General features: G+C 38.0%; 1 protein-coding gene across 1 annotated transcript in view; it reads right to left on the reverse strand.

Annotated features, from left to right (window-relative positions):
• IL23R (interleukin 23 receptor) overlaps window positions 1-21,480 on the reverse strand; it is a gene marked incomplete at both ends in the record, with an annotated part of 70,961 nt that overhangs the window by 22,200 nt on the left and 27,281 nt on the right. Inside the window, 2 exons of the mRNA XM_079776141.1 lie at window positions 7,294-7,450; window positions 17,901-18,046. Coding sequence (XP_079632267.1) covers window positions 7,294-7,450; window positions 17,901-18,046 — 303 coding nt within the window. The remainder of the gene's footprint in view (window positions 1-7,293; window positions 7,451-17,900; window positions 18,047-21,480) is intronic.

Consider the following 21,480-nt stretch of genomic DNA (forward strand, 5'->3'; position numbering starts at 1 on the left):
TGTGTGTGTGTGTGTGTGTGTGTGTGTGTGTGTGTGTGTGTTTTCTTGTGTGTTGTTGTTGTTGTTTTAGAATTTTCATAAGAGTTTATTTGAGTTAAACATATGCCAGGGAGCAAGATCTCAAATGCTCCTGAGAATAACAGTTTTGCAGCTTTTTAAAATGAATAAAGAAATGTACTTGGAGGTAGGAGAAAGCAGGGCGGGAATTAGATTACAGGTTAATTAACAAGATTATGTGCTCTCATGCCACCTTCAAGGGGTATTACTTCTAGTATTTCAAAGGTGTGCACAAGAACAATGAGCAGGGCTGGCTTAAAACCTTTCACTTACAAAGTTATAGGCCTGGGGAAAACACATTGTTTTGAGATTAATCAATTCAGTTACCCACACATAATTTTAGCAAAATAAATAGGAAATTCCTGCATAGAGGGAGCATTACTGCCTGGCCTGTGTTTCTTCATATGTAAATAAACTTTTAATTACTGGGAAAGTTTGGCTGCTCAAAAAGCCCTATTATCAAACAAGTTGGTTAACTAAAGTAATAGGAATTATTTTTTTCAATTGTGAAATAATTGTAACTTCAGTTATGAGGTTTCATTCTTACTTCTTTTATTTATATCTTTATTCATAGTGCTATGTAATTTACTGTTTTGTTATGCTTTTTTATTGACTGTCTTCTCTAGAATTAAGGGATCTTTGTCTCTGCTCACTGAGGTTCTGCAAGTATCTAGCAAGTGCCTGGTGCCTGGTAGAGTCCAAATGAACATGAGTGACTAAATGAGTATCTTTTCATGAATATCTTTTAAAAAACAACTGATAATAAAGATTTACTAATGAGTAATTTGACAATTTGCAACAAGCATCTTAAAATGTGCTTAACTCTTGAGCCAATAAGACCTAATGGCCAACGGGGGCATAGGGTACCAAGGAGACAGAACTGAACCTCACATCACCCTGCTTGGCCCCAGAGGATGGCTGGTTAGCCAGAGAAGTGTAAGATTCCTCAGGGAAAAAACAACCTAAGACAGGCACAGTCGCAGAGGGGCCATCAGGAGAGAACTTGGGGGTCAACAGAGGTGGGGCACAGACCCTCACCCCCCTAACTTTGCAGGGGCCTGAACCCTCACCCCTTCTGAAGGAAGTCTCCTGCCCCCATGGCTGCTTTACTTCTCATGCCAAGCTCAAATCGGGACCCGGGTAACAGAGTCTTGGCCAACAGCAGCTGCCCTCTAACTGCAACAAGAATTGTTTGAGTTGTCTTGAAACCATGGTGGGGGGAAGTGGGTTTTTGATATCTAAATCCAGCCTACCACCAGGAATGCTCAGGGCCTACTCAAGAAGGCAAATAATCCTTTCCACTAATACTTACAGGGTAATATAAGATTGTTGTTAGAGCAATAAATTTGACAGTAAAATAGTAGTCAAGTTTTCAGGCTAATTTAAATTGGCTAATTGAAACAAGCAAATATTCTAGAAAAATTAATTATACTGGACAAAAAGCAGTTCCTAAAGTGTTAACTAAAATTTTTATTGGTAGTTCATCTCATGATAAAATTGCATAACATGTAATGAACCTAAAGCAGTCATATTATAGTGCAAAAAATTAAAATTTAAAAGCTATCAAGACTACATTATAAAACTTTGAAAAGCCTCCTAATATTTAATTCAAAAAAAGGGGCGATAGTAGAAGAATATCATGTAAGGAAAAATATCCTGTAAGTAAATTACATCTAGAAAATTTGTACTTTAGAAAATTAATTGTAATGCTAAAAGCAAGACACCCATGAAAAACACACATGGTGTCAAAACAAGCCAGAGGAAAATCATTTGGGCAAAAAATGAAAAAGGATCCCAAGTGAAATTTATAGAAAATATTCCTTTATTAACTTTTGGTCGAGAATATGTTTATATATTTTCAGAAAGCAACTCTGAGACCATGTGGATTCCAGCAACAGAGAGGAATCGACAGGACTACTCCAGCCATGAAGACAGAAGAGAAGCAGTCCAGAGATGGAAGACGCTGACGTCGCCTTGCCATACTAGCAGTCAGCAGCTGTGTGTCACTGCATGTTGCCCAGGACCAAACCAGAAAGGGTCAGACCTGCATTGCCATCATTTGTCCACCATCCAGAACTGAAAGATCATTGCTGACATGTGCACATAAGAAACTGTTTGACATTGAAATTGGGTCTCAAGAGAACTGTTGGCCCAGAAAGAAACTCACTACAGACTGATTCATTTGCCTTTCAGCATAACCATTATTGCTTGTCTCATTTTTGGTTCTTATAAGTGTATTTCTAGTAGCACATGATCTCACTCATCTAGGGGAAATGATGAACAATATAGACTGATGAACAAGAACAGACCCACAAACAAGGAGGCATGGATCAGACTGTTGGGCCTCAGAGGGAGGGTAGGGAAGGGTGGGGATATAGGTGAGAGATCAACCAAAGGACTTGTGTGCATGCATATGAGCCTAACCAGTGGTTAAGGACAACAGGGGGGGTGGGGGCATGTGTGGGGAGGGGGTGGGATGGGAATGGGGGAATGAGGACAAATATGTGATACCTTAATCAATAAAGAAATTTTTTAAAAAAAGACCTAATGGCCAAAGGAGAATTTATATACAAAGCCTAGTCAAATAAATTTATTGATAATGGGAAAAAATACAATCACCTACATATTGTTAAAATAGGGAAATTATTAAATATATTATTATACAACTATAAATTGGAGTGCTGTGCAGCCATTAAGTAGTTTTTAAAAATAAGAACTGTATTTGAACAGTATACACACTATAGTTCTTACCATTTAAAAATATGTGCAAAAAAATTAATGTTAAATCCATTAAAATGTAAACAACAGTCATTTTTAGACTTGCTTTGCTTTTACAAATAGAAAAAAAGAGATACATTTTCAAAAAGATTTAATATTATCACTTTCCCTAACACACTTTCACTGTTTCTCATTTAATGTGTTTTAGACAGGAATTTGTACCAAAAGAAGTTTATGTTTCCTCTTAACTAACATGTAAAACTTTTATAGATGCAAGTTTTCAGGGATATTTAATTTTAAAGTATTTTTGCCTCAAGTGATTCTCCCCCACCCCCACCAATGAGAAACCAATACTATACTTTAAATATAGGCTTGTTGCAAGGTAGCTGTGATGTTTCTATTCTTTCAATGTAAGGTTTAAAACCTTTACTTTTAAAGAAGAAAATTTGTGGTCCTGTATTTAACTTGTAGAATATTTTAGTAAACTGCTCCTCCACTTTGATGTAATTGGTTAAAGAAATTGATGAGATTGATGAGGGCTATTGTTAAGAAAATGTGTGCTCTAGTTTAGGTGCTATTACTCACTAGCAATATGTGATTTAGAAAATCATACCTCACTTTTTTTCATTTGTAAAATGGTGCCAATTACATTGCCAAATATGGCTGATGTAAAAATCAAACAAGATTATGCATAGTAGTACTTTGTAAGTGGTAAGTATATGTTAACTATCAATTTGAATAATCTTGTTAGACAATTCGACATTTCATTTAAAAATAATTTGGTTACCAATTAAATTATGACTATTATAAATGTCATCTAAAGTCCTAAGAATTTTTAACAATATCAACTTAAGACAGAATATTTTCAATTAAAAACTAACTTTTAAAAAAAGAGACTTGGTATTGCAAATGATTCCCTTAATAAAGTGTTTCTACATCAAAATTACAACTAAACTACAGAACAACCATCATTCAGAACTGTCTGAAATCTGGCTTAATGGAAGTCCTACAACTAGGGAATTAAAGAAGAAGCTACATCAAGACTGGTAGGAGGGGTGGACATGCAGAATGGGCTGGTCCCACACCCACATGTATGGGATAAAAATTGGAAGGGATATCTCAGCTGCAGAGATATCCCCTGAGGAGCAAGGGGTCCCAGCCCCACACCAGACCCTCCAGTCCAGGGTTCCAATGCCAGGAAGAGAAGTCCCCACAACTTCTGGCTGTAAAAACTAGTGGGAATTGAGGCTGAGGGAGATGGAAGGTCCTGGAGTCCTAGGCAGTTCCTCTTAAAGGGTTTACACATGGACTTCCTCAGACTCACTCCCTCTGAGTTCCAACACCAGGGCAGCAGCTTCAAAGGCACCAAAGACATATGGGGAGGAACTGAATTGCCTGACATCATGGTGGGAGCTAGGGGTACTGGGGGAGCTTTCTCCCAGAGAGTTGGCAGAGGCCATTGTTCCTTTGATGAGCCTCTCCCCAACTGAACCAGCAGGTGGGCTTCATATCTGAGACTCCATCAACCTGGTTCCCACTGTTTGCCCTGCCCTGGTGATTCCCTGACACCCCACCCCACCCAACTTGCAGGTCAACCCACACTGTTTCCACTTTTTCCATATGAATTCCCTGTCTTGCTTGGCTTATGCTTGAGGTTTTTCCAAAATCTCTCAAACAAGCAGCATCTGGCCTTGGCATGCCCTGTATTCTCCCTAAGTGGCTCCAGATGCAGCACTAGTAGCAGCTGTCCTTGCTTCACAGCCTGGCCTGGCCTTGGAACCTCCAAACCCAGCACAAGTAGTAGCCATCTGCAGATCACTTTGTAGCTCATGCCAGTGCCCTGGACAGAACTCAGGTGGTGGCTGACCTTGGCCTGCACCTCCTGGGAGTCCCCAGAGTCACCACACCCAATAGCTTGAGACCACATGAAACACCCCCAACCACCTCTACAAATGACACATGCAAGGGGCACCAGACCCCCACTGAAATAAAGTCTGCTCAGTGGGGTGGTTCCTGCACAGCTGATCCTCCACAGGAATCAGTGGTTAAACCCAGTCCTTGCAGCTGATTGGCCTGGGGGCAAATCCCTCCCATTGACATGCCAACAGCAATCAAAGCTCAACTACAATAGGAGGGTATACACAGCTCACACAGGGAGTAGGGCGTATCTCAAGTGCCCAGCTGGGGTGATAGGGGAGGCTGTGCCACTGGACCCTACAGAACATTGATTACATTAGGCCACTCTTCCAAGACAGGGAGGGGTAGCAGTTCTACCTAATACATAGAAACAAACACAGGGAAGCAGCCAAAATGAGGAGACAAAGAAACATGTTCCAACAAACCTCCAGAAAAAGAACTAAACCAAATGGAGACAAGCCATATACTAGACGCAGAATTCAAAACACTGGTTATAAGGATGCTCAATGAATTTAGTGAGAACTTCATAAATAAAGGATACATTAACTGAAATGAAGAATTATTTATAGAGAATGGTAGAGTAAAGGAAGCTGAGAATCAAATCAGTGACTTGTAATATAAGGAAGCAAAAAAACACCCAATTAGAACAGCAAAAAGAAAAAAGAATCCAAAAAACTGAAGATAGTGTCAAGAGTTTCTGGGACAACTTCAAGCATACCAACATTCACATCATGGGGTACTAGAAGGAAAACAGAGAGAGCAAGAAATTGAAAACCTATTTGAAAAAAATGATAACAGAAAACTTCCTAACTTGGTGAAGGAAATACAAGTCCAACAAGTGCAAAGAGTCCCAAATAAGATGACCCCAAAAAGGCCCACACCAAAGCACATCATAGTTAAAATGCAAAAGATTAAAGACAAAGAGAGAATCTTAAAAGCAGCAGGAGAAAAGCAGTTAGTTACCTACAAAGGAGCTCCCATAAAGACTGCCAGCTGATTTCTCAAAAAACTTTGCAGGCCAAAAGAGAGTGGCAAGAAATATTCAAAGTGATGAAGAACAAGGACCTTACAACACAGATTACTCTACTCAGTAAAGCTATCATTTAGAATGAGGGGCAGATAAAGAGCTTCCCAGATAAGAAAAAGTTAAAGGTACTCGTCCCCACTAAACCAGTTGTTATATAAAATGTTTAAAGGGTCTTCTTTAAGAAGAAGGAAAAAAAAAAGATCAAAATTATGAGCAATAAAATTGCAGTAAATACATATCTACCAGCAATTGAATCTAAAAAAACAAAATAAATGAACAAGCAGAACAGAAACAGACTCATAGATACAGAGAACATTTTGACAGTTGCCAGATGGGAGGGAGAGTTGGGGGGATGGGAAAAAAGGTAAAGGGATTAAAAAGTACAAATTGGTTGTTACAGAATAATCATGGGGATATAAAGTACAGCATAGGGAATATAGTCAATAAAATTCTAGTAACTATGTATGGTGTCAGATGGGTGTGAGATTTATCAGATGATCACTTAGTAAGTTATATAATGTCTAATCACTGAAGTGTACACCTGAAACTAATATAATAATGTATGTCAACTGTAATTTAAAAATTTTTATATGATTTTTAAAAATGTGTTTCTGAAATTTGGGCTTTAGGGGACTCCAAAAGAACTTTTAACCCAGTCTTTGGGTCTTGGCTTCCTCTACATGCTGGTTGGTTGGCCACCAATATTTATAATGAATGTTAAACTGCTTTGAAAACATAAAACACAATTACAAGATGCTATCTTATAATAAAGATGATATTAACAATAGTGAGATTATAATTAAGTTTTTCTGTTCTGAAAAGAAAAAATTAAATCTATTGTATAAGCTACCTATACTAGAGAGACATCTTCAGGATAATGGGGCAATTATGAAGTATTATGATAATTACAATAGGTTCATTTTATTGTGTGCTTACAAATGAAGTTTATTTGGCTAAGATTTTATTAAATGATATGTAAACATCTAGAATATTAAACTAATAATAGTAAGAGCAGAGAAATATCTAAATATAAACAACAGCTTAGCTAAATTTTATTGAGAAGAGAATTAAATAATTTTATATTTAAGTGCTTTAACTCTTTCAGATTGTTTTGCATATAGTAGGTAATCAATATGATTTGATTTGTGTCAGTTTTTGAAGAATATATTTTATCAGACTGACAGAATTGAATGTAACTCTGACTAATGTCTTTTTTCAAAACAAGGTCTTAGGTTATTATCTGCCTCACAATCACCCAGGGTGTTTGTGAGAAATGCTGATGCTTGAGCATCCCCCACACTCCTGCTACCTGAGACCTGTGAAGGAGGGACGGTGAACATGCACACCAGGTGGTTTGCATTGGTTTTTAGGCCCAGGAATGTTCGAGAACCATTACATAAATTGTAGTCAGCCTTCACAAAAATCAAAGCAAAATGACAATGAAAGTATTACCACCTGCCCTAGAATCCTTTTGTCAATTTTGATAGACATCAAGAAGAAAAAAATGTATATAATTAGAAGAGAGATAGAGGTCAAAAGAAAGCCTAAGAGATTAAATATATAGATACACTCACCTGTTTCAGGTGTTTTATGAAAAAAGGGTGAACTCCAGGACTGCCAGTAGCTTTTACCTGTTTCTCGACATCTCACTTGAAATACATATTTGGTATTTGGCTCCAAATAAAATGTTGACTGTTGCACATATGTAAAATTGCTATAAAATTCCTTAACCTAAAATGGATGAATAACAATAATGAAATGATAGAATGTGCTTTTAAAACTATTATTCAATTTAGCAGAAATGCATGGAGTACCTATTGTTTCAGTCACTCTTCTAGAGCCTGGGAAAACAAGAGGAATAGGGTAGTTTAGGTAAAACATGGCCATAAATAATTAAATACATGCTATTTAACATTAAAAATGAAGTACAGCCCAGCCGGTGTGACTCAGTTATTGAGTGTCTACCTGTGAATCAGGAGGTCACAGTTTGATTCCCAGTCATGGCACATGCCAGGTTATAGGTTGCCGGCTCATTCTCCAGTGTGGGGTGTGCAGGAGGCAGCCAGTCAATGATTCGCTCCCATTATTGGTGTTTCTATCTCTGTCTCTCCCTCTCCCTTTCTCTCTCTGAAATCAATAAAAATAGTTTTCGTTTTAAAATGAAGTACACATTGTATTTGATAACTGTCTCAGATTTTAAATTTCAAGAAAGTCCAAATGTAATATATTCTTCATTTTGAAATAGCTGATTATAATGGGGTAGAAAAAATGGGGGACCTAATAGCAATTGTTTGATTTCAGTTCTCTCTCTCTCTGCAGTTGGATATTTAGATCAATAATTATTCATGAATGGTTAAATAATTTCACTTGCTAATGATGACTTTTAGAAAAAATTACTCATAAGCTAAACTGTTAAATTGGTCCTTATTGCAAATTTATGCAGATTCTGTAAGACCTGTTATGTATATGTATGAGTGAGAAAATAAAATGAAACATTTAAGAAAGTTGAACTGTAAAAATCCAATGGAAGATAAGCAAGAAAATAGCTGAGGTATAAACTTAAAAATAATTTTCTGGGGCACTGCAACCTGCTACAAAACGTAATGAAAAACAACCCCCAAACAAGCTGCTTCAGACAGGAGAGAGAAATCATTTATACAGCACCGTTGTATGTTGTAATAAGGGATTTACTGAAAAAGTGAAGCATGATTAAAAGGTAGACATAAAGTATGTCTAAAAATGCATTTATGCAGCAGCTGGGAGAAAACAGTTACTAAACACTCATGAAAGAGAAAGTTGAAACTATCAAGATGTAGTTTTTTTTTTTTGTTTTTTTTTTGAAGAGCAAGATAGCAACCTCATTTAGGGATTCTCCTGTTAAAGCCCAATATTAAAAAAAAAAAATCTTAACATAAATCTTTAAAATTTGCAATGCATTGAAAATATAAAATTCATGAAAAATATCTGTATTGGGGATGTCATGGTCCTTGAGATATCATTCAGAGTTTCCATAAGTCATGTCTCTACCCATGGCTCTTGGAATTTTCTGCTATGTAAACATGGCTGGTGACCCCTAAGGTCTACTGTGTTCCAGGAGACATTTTATTTGTGCCAAAAGTTTGACTTTCAAATGCATTCTTCTTCATATTAGTGTGGATGAAAGGGGCCACATGCTCACCTGACAAGCTCAGTAAAGGCCTTCATGGTGGTCTTGCAAACTCAGAGACCTAAAGTAACCACATGGTCTGAAATGGAACTTTAACTAAAAGCAGTTATGGTGGGCAGTTACATCCTAGGCCGGTATCTTCACTGACAAGGTCAACCTTTACCTTAACTGAGCCTGTCTTTTTGCATCCTATATAATAAAGAGGTAATATGCAAATAGACCCTCATGCCCTCGGGTCACAATATGGCCACCCCCACGTTGTCACAAGATGCCTGGGCAGGAAGGGATGGGGGAGGGGGTCAATTGGGGGAAAAGGAGTTATATGTAAAACTTTAGACAATAAAAATATTAATTAATTAAAAAAATATGGCCGCCCCACGTCGTCACAAGATGGCCATCACAAGATGGCCGCCCCCACATTGTCACAAGATGGCCGGCAGTGGAGGGCAGTTGGGGGGAACCAGGTCTGCAGGGAAGGGCAGTGAGGGGCAATCGGGCTGGCAGGGGAGCAGTTAGGTGTCAATCAGGCTGGCAGGGGAGCGGTTAGGGGGCTATCAGGTAGGCAGAGTGGGTAGGAGCCAGCAGTCTCAGATTGTGAGATGGATGTTCCACTGCCAAGTTAGGCAGAGATCGGGCCTAAACTGGCAGTCAGACATCCCCTGAGGCATCACAGATTGAGAGGTTACAGGCTGGGCTGAGGGACACTCCCTCCAGTGCATGAATTTTGTGCACCGGGCCTCTAGCCTATAATAGCATACCCTTGAAATGTCTGGGTAACTTGTAACTTCCCTTTTCTGGACCCCTTGGGGCACAACCTAATGTGCTTGGGCTCCAGGACAGATACCACAAATTCCTTCATTGTTATGTTAATTGTTCCTGCACCCACATAAGTATGTGTCTATCATTTTACTTTTTATCCAATCCCAGGGGTTTCCCTGCTTTGCTTTCTCCCGCCTCTCTAGTCTATCACCACTGGATTTCATGTAACCCACCCAAATCCCTTTCCTTTGATTGTATAAAATACAGATGTAACCCGCCATTCTCCGGAGCATTATCTCAATTCGTTGAGGTTCTGCTTCCTGGCATATGTTGACAGTTTGGCTCAAATAAACTCACAAAAATTCTTTACAGGTTTCAATGTTTTTTTACATTAACATTAGCTTCTCTTAGAAGGGAGTTGTTATTCTCTAATATGTCTCTTGCCATTACATTTATAGATAAGTCCTCTTGAAGAAGTACCCTAAAGTATAGCCAGAATTCTAAACTAGAGAGAAAAATTTTACAGAACTGTTAGCAGTTCTATCGTGAGTCAAGCCAGGTGACTGCTTAGGGCCTTGCAACCACAAGATGACACTTCAAGATGATATTTTCAGAGGCTGAAATGAACATTGAGGGCTAGACCTAATTGAGCACCTATGGCAAGGGGATGATCTCAAGTGCAAGAAATAGGACTTTATTTTTTATAGCAGTTAATTTAGTTAGGTGAGGGCATAGAGACTCAATCTCCATCAGTTTGAGGTACCTCTTTTCTTATGGTTTCATCTAAGTTTCTGGGAGTATCCTTTTGTGGAGGGAAGGAGAATCTCAAACCTATTCAGAGAGTTCTATAATCCTGACTTCCTTCAAATCCCAACTTGGGACATGGCCCAGGGGCAGAGGGCCCTTCTCAGTGGATCACCAGTGTCTTAACTCTTTTGATTCTTCCCTCTTACCCCTGGCCCTGGCCAGTTTTAGCTCTTGCTGCTCAGGTAGTCTTTATCTACTGTTTGGTGGAGGAGGGAAGGGACATGATTATTGGGAAACTTAGTCATGACTAATCTCTTCCAAGTCTTCAGCATTTATACCTTTGAAATGCAAAGGCCAAGGATTTGGCCCTCTGCTATCTGTGTATTGTTCTATTAGTCATCCCAGGGAGAAAATGAATGCTTGGTTTTCTGCGGCCCATGAGCTAAGAATGGATTTTACATTTTTTAAGTGTGGAAGAAAAATCAATGGAAGACTATTTCGTGATACATGAAAATTATATGAAATTCAAATTTCAGTGTCCAAAAATAAAATTTTACTGGAATGGAACAATGTCCACTCACTTAGTATCTGTTTTGATGCTGCCCATGCAAAGTTCAGTAGTTGGGACAGAGACCTTATGGCCTGCAAAGCCTAAATTGTTTACTGTTTGGACCTTGAATAAAAAGTTCGTCAATACCTTGGTCTTGTGTAATTAGAGAAGTGCATCACCATTAACCCATTTACTCCAACTTATTGGGAAGATTTCCTTAAATTACTATTATTGCTGATAGGCACTATTAAAGGCAAATAATAATAGTTAATGTTTCATAGTATTATCTGTGTGAACTAGACATTATAAGAATCAATGTAGATACAAAATTATAGAACAGCCCTGTCTTCCAGAAGCTCACAATTACAGGATGGGGAAATATACTTGTAAACAGTTAGGTGTATTCAACATGGCAAAGAGTACACAGCAGTGTGCAAGGATTGTTGCTGAGGACTGAGCTCAAATTTTGACACAGTTTGAGATGCCAAGAAGACAGTCCACGATAACCAAGAAAGTAAACATTCTCCCTATGGTGTCAGCCTGGAGGATTGCCAGGAGGGCTGGCGACACCTCACAGTCTATATGCAGCTTAACTAAAGGGGGCTGAAAAGCATTCTCAATGCACTGATTTTGCTTTTCAGGTGGGCTTCCTTTGCTCTATCAAGCCTGCTGCATAGCTCCCCTGGAGGTTAAGATGAAGAATAATGATAACAGCCAGCATTTACTGGACATTAACTCCATTCTAGGCTCTGGGCTAGCTTCTTACAGCATTTGATCATCCCACAACCCTGTGAGGTAAGTGCTTATCGCATTCCTGTTTTAGCTATGGGAATAATGAGGCACAGAGAAGATAAGGAACTTGCCCAAGGTTGTACTACTAGAGAGGCAGAGCCAGGCTTTGAACTTGAGAGCCGGTGTGCTTAGTCACAAGGCTTTCCTGGTAGCTGCCTGGTGCCTGGAAGTACCTCCCTCCAGCAATGTCTGATGGAGGCAGAGCCAAGGTGGGAAAGTAAATCTGCAGTCCTTTGTGTCCGCCCACTCTTCTTGACTCTGGCTTCCTACATGGAGGCAAAGATAGCATCTTAGGCCTGCCCCAGACAAAATTGATAGGGTAGCAAATGTAAATCATAAAGCTTCACTCTGGCTATTACTGACTGGATTTGGGTCATCTGGATAGAAATAGTAATTCACCTTTTTCTGTGTAAGTGGTTACATTTGGAAGAATCATAGCAGAAGGGATAGAGTACAGGTTTTTGATTGAAACCTGTTTTTTCATTTTCCAAATAGTTTGGGGGATGCCCAAAGGGATGTACTAGTAAGATCTGTGAGAGGCATTTAGTTACTAACTGTGTAAAGTTTGGGGAACCTGTCTTAAGCTCTTTTAAGTCCAGTCTGTAATGAAGCTGATACTACCTATCACAAAAGGTTGTTATGACTATTACTGGTAAATGGGATAACAAATATTCTTCCAGTTCCTTCATTTGTCTGATCCTATTAAAGAGTTTTTTTCTTTCTTTATTGATTAAGGTATTACATATGTGTTCTTAATCCCCCATTGCACCCCTCCCCCCACCCCTGTCATGCCCTCACCCCCCTGGTGTCTGTGTCCATTAGTTATGCTTATATGCATGCATACAAGTCCTTTGTTTGATCTCTCCCTCTTACCCTCCCCCTCCCCTACCTTCCCTCTGCGGTTTGAGCATCTGATCGATGCTTCTCTGTCTCTGGATCTATTTTTGTTCATCAGTTTATGTTGTTCATTATATTCCACAAATGAGTTAGATCATGTGATATTTATCTTTCTCTGACTGACTTATTTCACTTAGCATAATGCTCTCCAGGACCATCCATGCTGTTGCAAATGGTAAGAGTTCCTTCCTTTTTATAACAGGGTAGTATTCCATTGTGTATATGTACCACAGTTTCTTAATCCACTCATCTGCTGATGGGCACTTAGGCTGTTTCCAAATCTTAGCTATAGTAAATTGTGCTGCTATGGAAATAGGGGTGCATATATCCTTTCTGATTGGTGTTTCTAGTTTCTTGGGATATATTCCTGGAAATGGGATCACTGTGTCAAATGGGAGTTCCATTTTTAGTTTTTTAAGGAAACTCCATACTGTTCTCCACAGTGGCTGCACCAGTCTGCATTCCCACCAGCAGTGCACGAGAGTTCCTTTTTCTCCGCCTCTTCGCCAGCACTTGTCATTTGTTGATTTGTTGATGATAGCTATTCTGACAGGTGTGAGATGGTACCTCATTGTCGTTTTGATTTGCATCTCTCGGATGATTAGTGACTTTGAGCAGGTTTTCATATGTCTCTTGGCCTTCCTTATGTCCTCTTTCAAAAAGTATCTTATTTAGGTCAGTTGCCCATTTTTAGATTGGGTTGTTTATCTTCCTTTTGTTAAGTTGTATGAGTTCCCTGTAAATGTTGGAGATTAAACCCTTATCAGAGATAACTTTGGCAAGTATGCTCTCCCATGCAGTGGGCTTTCTTGTTGTTTTATTGATGGTTTCTTTTGCTGTGCAGAAGCTTTTTATTTTGATGTAGTCCCGTTTGTTTATTTTCTCTTTAGTTTCCATTGCCACATGAGCTGTATCGGTGAAGAAATTGCTTCAGCATATGTCTGAGATTTTGCTGCCTGTGGATTCTTCTAGTATTTTTATGGTTTCCTGTCTTACGTTTAAGTCCTTTATCCATTTTGAGTTTATTTTTGTGTATGGCGTAAGTTGGTGGTCTAGTTTCACTTTTTTGCATGTATCTGTCCAATTTTCCCAACACCATTTATTGAAGAGACTGTCTTGACTCCATTGTATGCTCTTGCCTCCTTTGTCAAATATTAATTGAGCATAGTGGTTTGGGTTGATTTCTGGGTTCTCTATTCTATTCCATTGGTCTATATGTCTGTTCTTGTGCCAGTAGCAGGCAGGTTTGAGAACAGTGGCTTTGTAATACAGCTTGATATCTGGTATTGAGATCCCTCCTATTTTATTCTTCTTTTTCAGGATTGCTATTCGGGGTCTTTTTTTATTCCAGATGAATTTTTGGAGAGTTCTTTCTAGGTCTGTGAAATATGCCATTGGTATTTTAATGGGGAGTGCATTGAATCTGTAGATTGCTTTGGGTAGTATGGACATTTTAATGATGTTGATTCTACCAATCCATGAACACGGTATGTTCTTCCATCTGTTTATGTCTTCCTCTATCTCTTTTTTCAGTGTCCTATAGTTTTCTGAGTATAGGTCTTTTACCTCCTTAGTTAAGTTTATTCCTAGGTATCTTAATTTTTTTTGGTGCATTGGTAAATTAGATTGTTTTTTTAAATCTCTCTGTAAGTTCATTATTGATGTATAAAAATGCCATCGATTTCTTGGCATGAATTTTGTATCCTGCTACATTGCCGAACTCATTTATTAAGTCTAATAATTTTTTGATGGAGTCTTTAGGGTTTTCTATGTACAGTATCATGTCATCTGCAAATAATGACAGTTTTACGTCTTCTTTTCCAATTTGGATACCTTTTATTTCTTCTTCTTGTCTAGTTGCTATGGCTAGCACTTCCAGTACTATGTTGAACAGGAGTGGTGAAAGTGGGCATCCCTGTCTTGTTCCTGTTCTTAGGGGAAATGGTTTTAGTTTTTGCCCATTGAGTATGATGTTGACTGTAGGTTTGTCGTATAAGGCTTTTATTATGTTGAGGTATGATCCCTCTATTCCCACTTTGCTGAGGGTTTTTATCAAGAAAAGGTGTTGGATTTTGTCAAATGCTTTTTCTGCATCAATTGATATGACTTTGTGATTCTTATCTCTCAATTTGTTTATGTGATGTATCATGTTTATTGATTTGTACATATTGTACCATCCTTGCATCCCTGGGATAAATCCTACTTGGTCATTGTGTATGATCTTTCTGATGTACTGCTGGATCCGATTTGCTAGAATTTTGTTGAGGATTTTGGCATCTATGTTCATGAGGGATGTTGGCCTGTAATTCTCTTTCTTTGTGTTGTCTTTATCTGGTATTGGTATTGGGGTAATGTTGGCTTCATAGAATGAGCTTGGAAGTGTTCCTTCCTCTTAAATTTTTTGGAATAATCTGAGGAGGATAGGTTTTAGTTCTTTGAATGTTTGGTAAAACTCCCCTGTGAAGCCATCTGGCCCTGGGCTTTTGTTTGCTGGAAGCCTTTTGATGACTGCTTCAATTTCTTCCATAGTTATTGGACTATTGAGATGTTTAGATTCTTCCTGATTGAGTTTTGGCAGGTTGTATTTTTCTAGGAATATGTCCATTTCCTCCAGGTTGTCCAATTTGTTGGAATAGAGTTGTTCATAGTATTTGTTAACAATCCTTTGCATTTCTGTGGGGTTTGTTGTTATTTCTCCTCTTTCATTTCTGATTTTGTTTATTTGGGTCCTCTCTCTTTGCTTCTTGGTGAGCCTGGCTAGAGGTTCATCAATCTTATTTATCCTTTCAAAGAACCAGCTCTTGGCTTCATTGATCTTTAGTTTTTTTGGTGTTGTTTTTTTTTTTTTTTTTTTTTTTTTTGTCTCTATGTCATTTATTTCTGCTCTGATCTTTATTATCTCCTTCCTTCTGCTCACTCTGGGCTTTTCTTATTGCTCTCTTTCTAATTCTTTAAGTTGTAGAGTTAGATGATTTATTACCATTTTTTCTTGTTTTTTTTTAAGGTAGGCTTGTAGAGCTATAAAATTCCCTCTCAGGACTGCTTTCACTGTGTCCCATAGATTTTGTATTGTGTTTTCATTGAAAGAGAAGGTTTTGAAAAGTTAGCTCAAATTTACCGGTTACCAAGTCTCACAATGGCATATATAGCTCCACCAGGGGGAGCAGAGAACAAGAATTTCAATCAGAAAACAGCTGGTTTCTGAAAACCTATTCAGAGATTCAGATAACATAATTCCTTTGTATTTTCTAAACATTCTTGCAGCCTATTAATTTCTCCTACTTCTGCCAAATAAAGGAGTTTCCTATTCTCAGTATCATCCTATGACTGTCACACTACACAGGGCCCAGGTGTCCTATTTGAGCAAAACCCTATGAACTCAAAATCTAAGACTCAAGAATTTCATTTAGGTTGTTCTCAAATTTACCTAAGTTCAGCCTCGGCAAAAGAGTGGCTGTGGATTTTTGTTTAGTGTTTATCTCATCTGTCCCAGGCATTAAGCGTGGGGCTGCTGTGCACACAGATGCATAATTATTCAGGCATGGAGTCCAGCAGCACAGCCACTTGGTTCCTGCCCAAATGATGCAGCACATGGACTCGCATATCAGTGTAATCTGAACAACTGTGAAGTTCACATTTCTGATTTAAATGAACAAGGTAAATAAACTACTGACAACAGGGATTTGTTGGAAAGAGCCATCTTTAGACGATGTCATGAAGTCAATATAGTTTTACCCTCATCTTCACACTCGTTAGCACATTGGTCCACAGCAAAACTCATGCTCAGAATGATGAGGCTGAAGCAGACGAAGGCTTTGGAGTCACACGGATCACCAAAGATTACTGTTAAATATACACTGTTTCATTTAACTCCATGAAAACTAGTAAATTTATACATGATACATAACTCACAATTGTTTTTTGAAAGAGAGGGTTGTTATTTTATTTTATTTGGATGAGTATGTTCAATTCATCATGTTCACCCAGAACTTACTTTTCTTCCTTCCTTCCTTCCTTCCTTCCTTCCTTCCTTCCTTCCTTCCTTCCTCCCTCCCTCCCTCCCTTCATCCCTCTTTCTTTCTTTCTTTCTTTCTTTCTTTCTTTCTTTCTTTCTTTCTTTCTTTCTTTCTTTCTTTCTTTCTTTCTTTCTTTCTTTCTTTCTTTCTTTCTTTCTTTCTTTCTTTCTTTCTTTCTTTTTTTCTTTCTTCTTTCTTTCTTTCTTTCTTTCTTTCTTTCTTTCTTTCTTTCCTTTCCTCCCCCACCCTCCCCCTCCCTCCCTCCCTCCCTTTCTCTCCTTTCCTTTCCTTTCCTTTCCTTTCCTTTCCTTTCCTTTCCTTTCCTTTCCTTTCCTTTCCTTTCCTTTCCTTTCCTTTTCTTTTCTTTCATCATTCCCCTCCCCTTCCTCCCCTTTGGCAAACATTAGCTTGTTCTCTTTAACAATGGGTCTATTTTTGTTATTTATTTTGTTGTTGTTTTTTAGATTCCACATATAAGTGAAATCATATGATATTTGTTTTTCTCTGTCTGTCTTATTTCACTTAGCATAATGCCTTCTAGGTCCACCCATGTAGTCACAAATGGCAAGATCTCATTATTTTTTAATTGCTGAGTAATATTCCATTATGTGTGTGTGTATACTAGATATATCTCACATCTTCTTTATTCATGTATCCATCATATATGATAAATAACTCTCAAGCAAAACCAGGCAACTCCATTTATTAATTATTTTTACTAAAGGGCAGTTTATTGTAATCACAAATAAAGTTGCATCTCTTTTCAAATTGGAACTTTTTTCTCAGACTAGTATTATCCTATAGTTCAAATTAGTGAGTTTTTATTAATGTTCACAGGTGCTGTCATGTGATGTGATTTTATTAATGAACCTTGTACCTATGCCTCTCCCAAGATACTTGGTAACTTGTCATTGGTATTTGAGGATGATTAGTTTGTCTACCAGTAGACATTCACTTTGTAACCTTATACTCATCTAAGACTGAGGACTAAGAACTAAGTAGATGGACATATCTCAGCTGAACATTCAACTATTTAGCACTTTACAAAAGGCAGGTCTGTGAAATATCAGAAAACATCTCCCTGTGTGGAAACATAGTTTAATCATTATTAAAACCAGAGTGGTATGAATATCACACAAAGAATCAGATAAAAACATGTCAAATAGATCACTGTAAGTCCCTGTGGTCACTGACTGTTGGTTGGTGCTTTTTTTCATTCACTTACATACTAAAGAATAGTGAAAGTTAGCTTACATTCCAAGTTCGGTTTGTTGTAGCCTTGTGTCTCATTTCACAGGAAACCTTTTCAATTGTTGTTTGACTATTCCAATGAATTATGGTCTTGGGGACTGTAGTATTTATATCCTCAACCCTGGAAATGATGGCTTCTGAAGGTATCACTAGGAAAAAACAAAAACAAAAACCCAGCAATTTAAAACTTGCCTAGAGAAAAATGTGTATCTTTTCATCAATCTATGGACATGTTACAACTCATTACTGCCCTAGCCACATAGTTCACTTGGTGAGAGCATCGTCCCAATATGCCAAGGTTTTCGGTTTGATCCCCGGTCAGTGACACATACTAGAATCAACCAATGAATGCATATATAAGTGGAACAACAAATCAATATTCTCTCTCTCTCTCTCTCTCTCTCTCTCTCTCTCTCTCTCTCTCAGATCAATAAATAAATCCTAAAAATTATAAAAAACTCTTAAGTACTAAAAATAATTCCATGATCTAATTAACAATGAATGATTTTTTCCCTTGTTTTCTATTCTGTTGTATAGGAAACAATTGTTGCTAAGTAAAATTCTATTCAGCCCATTCTTCAGTTCTTTTAAAAGGAACTCTAATAGTCTTGCCTTTCCTCCCCTCCCACACCCTTATAATTCTAACTAATGAAATTCCAGAGCCTGGCCTTATTAACATAATAATGTAAAAAAAAGAAATAAAGGAGATAGCTCTTTTTCCCTGCATCTGTTTAGGAGAGATGTTTTGCATCCTAAATTTACTTCAAATAATTTCATTTAATAAGTTGTTGAATTTAAACCTTTCACAGTAATATTATTTTTATTCTCTGGTGTTAGATGGAAATTTGTGTGAATATTTATATTTACTGCTAACTTGTTTTATTCTCCATTAAAACAAATCTGTATTTGAAAGTATGATTTGAACAAAGCAAGTCTCAAAAGACTCTAAGATTTTACCAATTATCACTATGTTCTATGAAAATAACTTTCAAAAGGGAATTGAAATTCTGATCGGTTCTCTCACTAGTTTTTTCGTTGTACTATGAGTAAGGGTGTAAATGAAATCTCTATATTTCTAAAGTATATAAATACTTAAAAGTTTGTTCTGTCCAAACAGAATGGAATCATTGGTACTTTCCATTTCTCCTAAATGCATGCTTAGAACAAAAACAAACAAACAAACAAAAAACCTATGACTTTTCTAGATGTATTATTATTGATATTATTACATTCTTTTTAAAAAAATCCTTTCTTAAGGATATGTTTATTGATTTTTTAGAGAGAGAGGTTGTTTGTCTCCCATTTGCATTCCAACCGGGAATGAATCTACAACGTAGGTATGTTACCTGACTGGGAATCAAACCCACAGGATGATGCTCCAACCAACTGAGCCACCTGGCGGGGACCTCTACTTGTATTATTTAATAAAAAGCTCAAGACTGTATGTGTGTTTTTAGGGACCATTGTTAAAGTTTAATATCCTCTATGAATTCATCTTCTTTTCACTTATTCTAAATGTAGGAAGTATTCTTTGGTGAAATTATTTTTTAATTATTAATAACTATTATCTAAAATTATGTGCACAGGTATATGATTTATAGAGAAATATAAAAATTAAAGATTTGCTCTCTAGTAGCACAGTCGTAGAATAAAATCCTTGGGCTAAACCTAGAGCAGGACAGAAGTAGTAGTAGTAGAATTAGTCTAATTAAAGACCTTACTGGACCAAACTTTTATCAGCTGAATCCCATAGTTGATTTCCTATAGCTAGTATACACTTCTTACAAGAAGAATCAGTATTCAGAGATCTCTGGAGTCAGGGAAGTAGACCCCATTGGGGGCTCTGAGCAAGCTAACATTATGCAGGGAAGTGGACCTTCTGAGGCCACTGGAGACCACATAAGCACCCTTAGTGCTGTGTTATTTACCCGCTCCTGTCTCCCACTTCTGAGTTTGGCCTGCCACTGCTAGAGCAGCACAAGCATTCATTTGCAGGAAGAAATTTCTGGGAGGAACCAAAATCTGTTTAGTCCTATGAGAAATGCAGATCACAATAAGTCAGGTTTAAGATAGAGTCTCGGCACAGTAGAGATCTAAGCCTTTAGATCTGAATGAGCTTATATATTTTAAAAAATAAATATGTTATATAACATGTACTTGAACATATTGTTTGTTACACAAGATTCAAATGTTAAATTTTTGCTGTCATTGTTTAGGTTCAAACCTTCCCATAAGATTTTAGATTTTTATTTTGGTTTTGTTTTTCTCTATTTTACATTTATTAAAGAACTGTCAAATCTAGACCCAACTGTAAAAGAGAACTTAGGATATGATAAAATATATGATAAAACTATAAAAGAAAATATCTATAATAAGAAGTAAATGACAAATATTATGTAATAACTGATCATCCATTTGGAAAACAACCCAAATTAGATTCTATGGAAGATATTGATTGGTGGCCAAACAACCATTCCCAAACCTCTTTTCCCTTATAAAAGAGGTAGCTTCGATTCTTAATTTATTGGTAATAATTCCATTGCTTTTTTCCTACCTCACATGTATTTCTCTATACACAATGTATTATTCAGTTTTGCCTGCCATGAAATATTTATACATTGAAAAAAAAATCCAAAAATCCCCCCAAAACTGTCATGTCATCATAGATACTTTTTTTGAAGATTCCACTTGTCCTATCTAATAAAAGAGTAATATGCAAATTGACTGTCACTCCAACACACAAGATGGCCACCACAACATGGCCGGCAGGGGAGAGCAGTTGGGGGTGACCAGGCCTGCAGGGGAGGGCAGTTAGGGGTGACCAGGCCAGCAGAGGAGGGCAGTTGGGGGTGACCAGGCCTGCAGGGGAGGGCAGTTAGGGGCAACCAGATTGGCAAGGGAGGGCAGTTAGGAGTGACCAGGCCAGCAGAGGAGGGCAGTTAGGGGCAAACGGACAGCAGGGGAGCAGTTAGGCATCGATCAGGCTGGCAGGGGAGTGGTTAGGGGCAATCAGGCAGGCAGGCAGGCGAGCAGTTGGGAGCCAGCAGTCCTGGATTGTGAGAGGGATGTCCAACTGCCCGTTTAGGCCCGATCCCTCGAGGGGTCCCAGATTGGAGAGGATGCAGGCTGGGCTGAGGGACAACCCCCCATGCACAAATTTCACGCACCGGGCCTCTAGTATTGAAATAAATAGCATGTTTTTACCCATAATTATTCATTGGGGAACATTAATGTTCAAAATGGCAGCCAGTAAGCACTGCACTTTCTGTATTCTAATTTATTTCTTTACAAGAGAAATTAAGCATTCCTCTCACATGTCATTTTGGCACAGTGTTACTGCACTATTAACTCAGCCCTGCCTTTCAGCACAGCCTAACTTAATTAAAGCCCAATCCCATAGCTATTATGTGGAAATTGCTCCCAGGAGAGTCCACTTTCCTCAGTTTCATAGAACAGTTCATTTATCTAACTTGCAATATCTCATTCTTAAAGTGTCACAAGTGAAAATAGCTCATCTGTTAATATTCTGGTGGCTTTGTTGTGTGAAGTCCTCTATCTGTTATATTATCTGGATGATGATGAG

The sequence above is a fragment of the Cnephaeus nilssonii genome (assembly GCF_951640355.1).
Source record: "Cnephaeus nilssonii genome assembly, chromosome: 7".
Lineage (NCBI taxonomy): Eukaryota > Metazoa > Chordata > Mammalia > Chiroptera > Vespertilionidae > Cnephaeus > Cnephaeus nilssonii.